Source organism: Psammomys obesus, unplaced genomic scaffold (genome assembly GCF_907164565.1).
Source record: "Psammomys obesus unplaced genomic scaffold, mPsaObe1.curated_primary_1811, whole genome shotgun sequence".
Classification (NCBI taxonomy): domain Eukaryota; kingdom Metazoa; phylum Chordata; class Mammalia; order Rodentia; family Muridae; genus Psammomys; species Psammomys obesus.
The window spans coordinates 2,851,073-2,861,166 of NW_026587556.1; the positions used below are offsets into that span (position 1 = coordinate 2,851,073).

Genomic DNA, 10,094 nt, shown 5'->3' on the forward strand with positions numbered 1-10,094 from the left:
TGCTTCTTTAAAATCAAAAGTCACTCTGCCTAGTAGCAAGATACTATTTCTACAATGGAAAGTGGCATCTTTATTTCCAATGCAAAAGCAGCCTTGGGTGACTTAAAGGAAAACTAGGCAACAACTCACAGGGGCATCTTTGAAATTTACAACATTCACTTCTACCCATGGCTTAAAATGTTTAGTTTTAAGGTTGTGTGTAAACTTATTGGAAAAAACCTAAAGATACTTCTTGAGCTGTGGTTTATAACCTACAGGAAATGCCAAAACAAAAGAAGGTGTGCATACAGGAGCCTTATGCTGTCTGGAGGAGCCTCATCCTAGCTGACTCACCCCAGTTGACTCACCACTAAATTATGATTCCAAATGTCTAAAGTATTTTACAGAAATACTACAGCCTAATCTGAATAATGTCAGAATAATGACACATGACAAAGGCCCATCCTTGCTCAAAAAATAGCACAGTACAATCAGAATTCAATTAAAGGGTTTTCCTATGAAAGATATATTCTCCTTTCCCATCGGCTACCATTGCACATTTATATGTCCTGTATTCATTCATAGTCGCTTGTCACTCAATGGCCAGCACAAGGCACTCTTAACTCATTCATGCTTTGTTCCTCCCCCTCCCCCGACATTTCTGCAATTGAACTCTTCACCATTCTGTATTCTGTCCATTTCTACTCCATGGCCCATTCCATCTATCTGTTGTTGCTCCAGCTCTCCAGTAACTCTCAGCCCAGGTCAGAGAACACTCACTGCTCTGCTTCCAATCTCTCCAGGCCCTGCCTTGTCCTTTTCAAAGACAAATATGATTCATTGGCCAGAACTGTGATGCTTCCAAAGCCCCCAGGTAGTGTTTGCTAATCGATGCTAAGTCGTGTCCTTCTGAAAAGCCTTGGCTCCGCCTACAGTCCACCATGACTTCTTCCAGTATGGACTTCCTGATCCCTCCCCCACTCTATGAGGCATTACCCTGTGTTCCTCATTATCCACAACAGTAACAAGCAGTCACAGATTGAGCTCAACATCTGTATCTCAGAAGCTCTTGGAGCATTCACCTCCTCATGTGGCAGGTGGGAAGATCAGGGTTTTATAAAGAAACAGATCAACTGCAAGCAGGGAAATCTGAAATTAGGTCTTTCTGCCTGGACTCTATAAGCATGCCACTGCCGTGCTGAAGCCATTTTATTTGAATCGTTTCAAAAATGACATGAGTAACATCCAAAGAGCATTAATGGCTGGAGCGATAACTCAATAGGTAAAGTGGCTGACAGACACACAAGCATGAGGACCTCAGTTCAGATCCCCCGCATCCACAGAGGGCTGGATGCAGCAGCCTTCTGCATCGGTAACCTCGGCACTTCTACAACAAAAATGAGAGGCAGAGACAGGACAATCAAAGGCCAAGTAGTTGGCCTGAAAAGCAGTGATCACCAAGACTCTATCCTGAACTAAGTGGAAGGCAAAGACCGACACCCAAAGTTGTATTATAACACACACACACACACCATGACATATGCACACACCACGACATTTGTCACACACCATGGCACACGCACCTGCATACAGAAAGAGACAGAGACAGAGACAGAGAGAAGCAGCTTGGGGAGGAAAGGGTTTATTTCGTTTCCACCTTCATGTCACAATCCATCACTGAGGAAAACAAGGGCAGGATCTGAAGCAGAGACCATGAAGGACTTTCTTGGGTAGAACATTGACCGGGTGTCATAAACTAGAATGACAAATGTTTCACGTTTGAAATGACTACTACCTATCATCTTGCTTATCCAAAAACTCACAGGGACCCGGAACCTCAAGGTAGTATTAGAGCAGCTGGTGAACCATATCATGGACTAACCAAGTAATAAACTCTATCAATGCAGCAGTGAGGTTAACAGAGAGAGCAAACTAGAAGTACAGAAGTACAATATGGAGAGACCCCACACCTCCCAGGGATGGTAAAGCCCTCATGCCATTCTAAGTGGGAAATAACAACAAATAACCCTCAAGATCTTTTTCGGCCTCTCTTATGTGTATGTGTCACTGAGCACAGAGTAATCTTGATCTTTGCTTGTGTTTTTTTAATCTCAGGTAAAAAGAATTGCCTTGGATTTCAAACCTACAGTTGTCAAGTTGTCTGTCCTACCCCAAAACTGCTCCCAAAGAGACCGGTTCAGGCGTTAATCCCCATAAACCAGAATAAAGACCACTTGCATCCATCCCCGAACATTAAGGCTGATGTAAAACGAAGGGCAAGTGTAGCCTTCAGGCAAGTAGCACACACCTATAATCCTGGCACTCAGTGGCAGAGACAGAAGGATCACTGTGAGTTTGAGGCCAGCCTGGTCTACATAATAAGTTTCAAGCCAGCCACAGTTTCATAGAGAAACCCCATCTCAAAAAAAAAAAAAAATTCTTATATATGGAATCATACATATTTTCTTTAAAAAGCACTGTATCATTGGAGACTAAGCCCGGTGTAGAATTTCTCTCTACTCACTAGAATGACGCACCTGCTCTGCGTCAGATGACATAATATTTTAATTGTTTATTTATTTACTTATTTATTTAATGGATGCATGCACCATGACATACTTTTAGAGGTTAGAGAACAATTTACATAAATCGAGTTTCTCAGAAAAACCCAAGAAACCATGTGATCTCTCAGTTTGGGTGGTTCTCAATGGTTAAGAGCACTTGCTGCTCTTGCAGAGAACCCTTGTCCATTCTCCGGCATGGTGCCTGACAACCATCCATAACACCAATTCTAGCAAACCCGATGCCCTCGTCTGACCTCCAAGAGCAGCAGGCATGCATGCATGTACAAGCAAACACACACACACACACATGCAAGCAAACACCCATACACATAAAATGAAATAACCAGATCTAAAATAAATACACTGAATCTGGAGCCAGCAAGATGCTCAGGGAATAAACACATCTGACTCACCCAAACCGAGAGCCCACATGGTGGAAGGAGAAAGCTGACTTGTGAAAGTTGTCCTCTAACCTCCAAAAGTATGTGATGGTGGCTATGCCATAACACATACGCAACAAATAAATAAATGCATGAAACTATTAAAATAGTATGTCTGACGCAGAGCAGGTGGTTATTCTAGTGAGTGGAGAGAAATTCTATACCAGGCTCAGTCTCCAAACTCCTGTTTCTTTTTTTAAGTGACTGAAGAGAATGATGAAATGTAGTTTAAAATTCAGAAATGAAATGACTAGAACAGATGAGCGCCATACTTAAAATGCATCCTGGAACTGGGCAAACCAATACATTCTCCAAGTGAGAAAAGAAGCTGGCTAAATGACAATTCAAAAAACTAACTTCCAGTAGAAGCAAGAAGAGCCTTTTTACTAGAGGACAGAAATTAGGGAAAGGTGAGTATTAAAATGATGGAAAGTGTCACTATTTATAGCTTAAAGATACCACCCACTAAATAAATACATGGAATTCCAAATACTGGAAACAAAGAAATAAGGTTTACACTTAGGCTCCGCATCTTTCTAAATTCCCAAACAAGACACCAGGAAAAGTGTCACCGTCCTACAAAATGTGGTTAGGGAAAGAAATGGAAGAAGGCAGTGGTAGATGTGATCAATGTGCCTTATATAAATTAATGAGACTATCGGGGAATTAAAACATGACTTAAAAAATAAATTTTAAGAATTTTGTAAGGAGAAACGCATTCCATCAATAGCAGGGACCACTGGACCCAGGAACAGCAGTGGCTGTGTGAGGGACACGCCATACAGTGGGCCTGAGGAAGTCATTTGTGGACCTTGGGAATCCAGCGTCCATACTTTCTTCCCCACACCACCAGATAGCTTTTACCAAGACACAAGCCACATGGTTCTCTTTAGGTATCTTACTATTTAGAGCTTAGAGATACCACTTGCTAAATTAGGATATGGGATTCCAGATACTGGAATCAAAGAAATAAGGTTCTCAATTAACAGCTCCCTAAATTTCCAAACAAAACTCCCCTCACTCTTTGTAAAGAGTAGTTCCTTCCCAGAGAAAGTCAACAATTGTGTTTTTGTTGATTTATTTGATACAACACTTATCATTATTTTCCAACTGACTGCTAATCCCACGTCCTTATAGAGCCAATATCTCTCTTATTAGCACACCGCCTCTGGTCGATCTTTAACTTTCTTCCTAATAGTGACATGATTCTGTTTACTGGTGCTTTGAAGCCTTCAGTTGGTTTTTTTTTTACAAACACAGCTACAGCTATGAGGGAAAACCCCTTCAGCTTTAATTAATAACAGCCACTGGCAGTGAGAAAACCCCACATTTAAAAACATTACGACCAAGGCCTATTTCTCCAGAAAAACTATTCTAAGATTAGCTGCCAGTTTCCTGTTGCTCCTGATTTGGTCTTCATTTCCACCACCAGGCTGGAAAGTCAGTAGTCTCTTGAGGGAAAGTAGTCATGGAGAACTGGGCCCTTCGTTTGCCCTGGAGCTCTAGAGCCAGCATGTACTGAGGTCCTTAGGTTGAGAAAAAGGCTAGGGATCCAACCATGGACAGAACTCTCAGAGGCATTGGTGCCACAAGGGGAAGAGTGTCCAGTGAGTCCATTCCACTGGAGAAACTTGTGTGTGCACCCCAGGAACTGCAGTATGCAGTTCTCGTCGTGGATGCACCATCCCACGACGAGAACCAACCGTGATGCCCAGGGGCAGGAATATGGGAACATGCCTGCCCACATAGCCACATGATGGAATGACGGACTTTAGTAAGGGAATGCACAGAGCTGCACACAGCAGTGTTCAAGTCTAAGAAATAATGGGGATCACAAAGGACTGGTCCCACGCCCTGCCTGCAGATGCTACTGGCTTTTCGAGCAGTCATACCTTATATACACAAAACACATTTTATGATCTGACATAGTTTTAAGCAGAGGACGAAGGGAGAGATTTGCAGATTATAAAACGCCTCCCCTCACAACAATTTTTAAAAACACATTTACTAAGTGGGTCAGTGTGATAAATGTATTCAGTGAGTAGTCATGTCTAGTGCACTAGGGGTTGAGGGACTTGAAAGCAAAACCCAGCTCTCACAGTCACTGCCTCAAAGGAAAAAAAGAGAGATATCTTGAACTCTTTTGGGGGCAAAAAATGGTTCATGCTACTTCAGTACACAGAAAGTTGAATTCACGTGTCCAACAAGGGGGAGTGCATAACACAGTTTAAACTAGAAAAGAAAAAGTTTATATCCTCTTTTATGACCCTTTTTTTTTTTTTTTTTTTTTTGTCTGCACTCCATTCCTTCTTGTCACCTAACATTACTTGTTCTCTTAGTAGGCAAACGGCAACATGCAGAAATCCACCTTCCTTCTACCATGTGAGCACAGTATGAACTCAGGTCCTAAGGCTCAACGGTATGCGCCTTTACCCACTGAGCTATCCCACCAGTGGCACCACGGAGTTTGTTAAAAGTAGTGAGGATGGCTTACAATCACTGTCTGGGGAATTAAGCCTATGTGCTACAGATGGGGAAATAGAAAACAGGGAATTTAGGGAACAAGACTTCTAAGAATGGAAGAGGGACCCAGGCTGGTTCTCAGATTCACTGCCAAGCTCACAAGCTTTGACTGAACTCCATAACCAGGCATGTGCTGTGCATAGAACCGACTATGAACCAGAGACCCCGGAGAAAAAGCTGCAGAGAAAATAACACGAAGGGGGTGGCAGAATCTCTACAACTGAAACGTGATCTACAAGTAAAGACTGAAACCCAAGGAATTCTCAACGTTGAAAATAAGCAAGGAGGAACTTCCTTCCCCTTTCTAAGAGTATTTTCTATGGACATCTTCTAAGTTCTCTCATGTCTCCAAAAATAAGTGTAAATTCCTTGGAAAGCTAAATAAGGCTTCAGTCAGTTCTGTGACCCCAAAATAGGTTTCTCAAGGACCTGGGAACCATCTCTTTGGAATGTCAATATCCAAGGGAGATAGTGTCCCTATCTATATCTCCCAGTCTCCAACAGAGGCTAGAAGCCCAACTGGGTGGGTGGCTGGCTACAAGCTGTCAAACTGTCTCCTGCCACACAGATAGGAATTCATTCACACCCATCATCAGCCTGTATCCTGGGTGTCCTGACTCAGATGAACCACAGGCAACCCTGTGAGGTCAAATCCTCTTACTTGAGACCTAGTTGCCTGTCCTGAGAATAGAGAGTGCTGTCTGTCTTGTCTTTCAGTTGATTGCTTACAATGGACACCCTACTCTGACTGAATATTCACTTGCTAATAAAACAGTTATCCTTCCCTCTTCCTTCATGGAGGGAGTTTTTCAGGGGAGAGAGAAGACTGTGTTTGTAATAATACTTCCCCAACAGAAGTGAGAGAGAAAGCACTTATATTAGGTGACATCTAAAACCACTTTCTCAAGCTACAGACCCTAAGAGGAGAGCTTGGCAAGAGGATCAATAAAGAAGTCCTGAGGGTGTGGAGTGTGAGTAAAGCAATGGAATGGAGGGAGCCAAGCAAGAAACCCATGACATACTAACATCCCTGAGTTCCCTTCAGTGAGTAATCTCTGCCTCAGAAGAAGCTGGGTTTTCATGCTTCCATACCAGGTGGTTATGGAGTACTGGGGGACGCAGGAGCACATACACACTGGTACCAGATGATGTCGGCAATTTATCTACAGTGTCTAGGGGGAGCTCTAGTGAAGGCCAGCTACAGAGGTCTTCTCTGTGGTACTAGGCTCTCCGAAGCTAGAGAGATGAGTTCAGATGCAAGGTAGTGGGCAAGACTAGCCTTATCAGCGAAGTCTGAGCGTGATCAGGAGACCCCCTCCTCAGTGACTAAGGTGGAAGTTCAATGGGGGATGATTCTATGATTCTTGACATCAATCCACATGAAGGCATATCCACAAACATGCAAAAACATCCATACACACACAAGCACACCACACACATAAATAGATTAAAAAAAAATAACCCAGGGAAGAAAGAAAATAACTGATATTTGCCCATCATGAAAGAGGCCCATCACCAGGCAAGGGCTGAACTGCAAGGGTCAGGTAACGGGCTTCTTTTGCTACAGACCCTCATAACTGAGGATTCCTTAGTCCTACCACATCAGTTCCAAATTTACTGAAGATAAGTGGAGTATGAGATCATCCTGGTTCTTGGCTCCAGATCTAGCCTTGTTTGATTTTCTTTAGATCATCAGGGCCTTGGGGCAGCAAATGCCAGGCAAGACACAGCCTTGGCCTTTATGTCCATGGGTAAGAAACACCAGCACTCTGGTCTCACACAAGCACCTGGCACACCATCCCTTCACACCAGAGTGAGAGAAATGAAAGAGAAGGAGGTTCAGAGCCCATTCGGGGGTGCTCCTCTAAGGCTGCTGGAACTAACCTGTACACCCAGGAGGCTACGCAGCCTACCCTGCAGCACAGAATCCACCTGACTGGCCAGTGATAAGGAGGGTCCTGCTGTAATCTCACGAGGGCTTTTATGAAGTGGGCAACCCTCATCCACCAGGGGTAACTGAAAGGTGTCTGATTCCCCAAGATGCAAAAGCTAAATTTATGCCACTGCAGCTCATACACCATCCCATAAACAGGAAACAGAGAATTGGGAGACAATCCTAAGTTTCAGCCCCACTTTAAAAATGTTGCTTCGCTGGAGAGTTAGCTCAGCGGGTAAAGGGTTTGTTACGCAAGTCTGGGACTCTGAGCTCAAATCCAAGCACCCATGTTACCACTTCTCTCTTTCTCTCTCTCTCTTTCTCTCCCACACACACACCTCACACATACACACAGAAACTGATACACACACACACACACACACACACACACACACACACACACACACACACACAAAGCTGTCCAAAAGACATTTAATAAAATCCAGCCATACTTTAATTCATGAGGAAAAAAAAAATCTCACAAAATAAGGAATAAAATGGTTTCCTTTTCATAATAAAGAAACTCCACCACCCTACCCCCAAAGCATACATTTTAATTAATTACAAAATATTAGAAACCCACCTTTGGGGAAGACTCCTCTATCACTGGCAGGAGTGCAGACTTGTACAACCACTTTGGAAATCAATCTGGAGTCTTCTCAGAAAATTGGGAATAGCTCTACCTCAAGACTCAGCTACACCACTCCTGGGCATATACCCAAAAGATGCTCTATCATACAACAAGGACATTTGTTCAGCTATGTTCATAGTAGCTTTATTTTATAATAGCCAGAAACTGGAAACAATCCAGATGCCCCTTCACTGAAGAATGGATAAATAAACTGTGGTACACTTACACAATCAAAAGTTCAAAGACACCGTAAGCTACAGAGTGAGCTAGAGGCCAAACTGGGCTTGAAAGACAAAAATAAAAGTATATTAATTAATCGTAAAACATTTCAACAAAGGACTGCCCCACAACATAGCCCACTTTTAATTTCTTGAAGAAGTGAGAGGACCTGACTAACTCCTTTTTGAGACTGGGCCTTAAGCCTGACCAAAGTTCTTGCCACCATGCCCCCTTTCCTGCTTGAGGAGTTCCTAGAGACACAAGAGACAGGTAATCAATCAGAGGCTGCCCAATATCTAGCCAGAAACTAATTCAGTCCAACAGAAAAGTCCCTATACAGTAATCCTCTCTCTCTCCCCAAAGTGAAGACCAATCAAAATTGTACAAATACATACCTTCCTGGGCACTGGCCAATCTCCACTGAAGTCCCGTAGCCACAGCTGAAATTCCCCTAAAAACCTTTCAAAGAGCCTGCAAGTTCAATTCGTGCTGACCGTTTTGTATGAATGGTCAACTCCGGAATGCTGATTGTTTCTGCAGAATAAACGCTCTTTGCCTTTACATACTATTTGAATATGGGATCTTCCTTCAGCAATTCTCAGACCCTTACAATAGCGTCTCTCACTGACTCTAAAGCTCATCAATGTCATTATGCCAGCTGGCCAGTGAGCTTCCTCCTGTCTCCACTGCAGGACTAGGGTACCAGCACACATCACCACCTTCAGCTTTTCCACGGCTTCTGAGCTCAAGCTCAAGCCCTTGTGCTTGTACTACTGACACGTTACTGACTGAGCCATCTCCCAGCCCCACTGTTAATCTCGAAGAGCCACCAAGTACTGTGCAGGATGGCCAAGTCCCACATGTAAATAAGCACCGCCTCCCAAAAGCTCCATCCCAAGCCCACTGCTGTATTAGGAGGTGGATTTGAAGGGTGTGTCTCCTGGCTTGCCCTTGTACGATGGCTGGGGATCTCAGTCATTCCTATTGCTCGGCTTAGTGTCCTGGCCATGAGGTGAGTGTTTCTGTCATGTGCTGCCACCATGATGTGCTTTCTCACAACAGGCTCAAAACCAACAGGGCTATATTAACAGGAACTGGAGCCTCCATGGGGTGGACAGAAGTAAATCTTTACTTGCTGGGTGCCTCTCTCAGACAGTTGATATTCATTGTCAGCCTGACAGGATTTAGAATCACGTAGAAGATGCACCTCTGGGCACACCTGGGACAGCATTTCCAGAAGAGACTAGGTGAGGAGGAAAGACCTTCCTGAATGTGAGTGGCAGCACCCCATGGGCTGGGTAGTAGGATGAATTAAGGGAAAAAAAAAAAACTTAAAAAGGCAACCTGATCACCTCCCTTCCTGAACACAGATGTGGGCACAGTGTGACCAGCTACCTCACGGTCCTGTCACCATGTCTTCCCTGCCACGAAAAGGCTGCACCCTCAGACCAGAAGACATAGGGAAAACCATGCTGCAGAGGACACGAATGCCTAGCAAGCTCCAAGTGACATCACAGAAACTGCCACAGAGCATGGCAGCAGCGATGGGGCACTTACCGCGCTGGCACTCGCTCATTATGTAACTTCATAGGAGACAGGAGCGTGTGTTCATCTGAGATGCCATGGAAACTTAATTTTAGCCCTCCTATACATAACAATTTTTATTATTTTTTTGAAAGGAGAAAGCATGTTAATTTTGCAATAAAAAGTACCTTGAGAAAAGTAGTGGCACATGTCCAAATAGTCTATGCTTATCTGTAACACTCTCTCTCTCTCTCTCTCTCTCTCTCTCTCTCTCTCTC

The 10,094-nt window shown here is 43.8% G+C and overlaps 1 protein-coding gene across 1 annotated transcript in view; it reads right to left on the reverse strand.

Annotated features, from left to right (window-relative positions):
• Nucleotides 1-1,296: 1,296 nt before the first annotated feature.
• The window catches only part of LOC129674044 (methionine synthase), a 107,106-nt gene continuing 98,308 nt past the window's right edge, over nucleotides 1,297-10,094 (reverse strand). Inside the window, exon 19 of the mRNA XM_055603934.1 lies at nucleotides 1,297-1,366. Within this exon, the coding sequence (XP_055459909.1) occupies nucleotides 1,297-1,366 (70 nt within the window). The remainder of the gene's footprint in view (nucleotides 1,367-10,094) is intronic.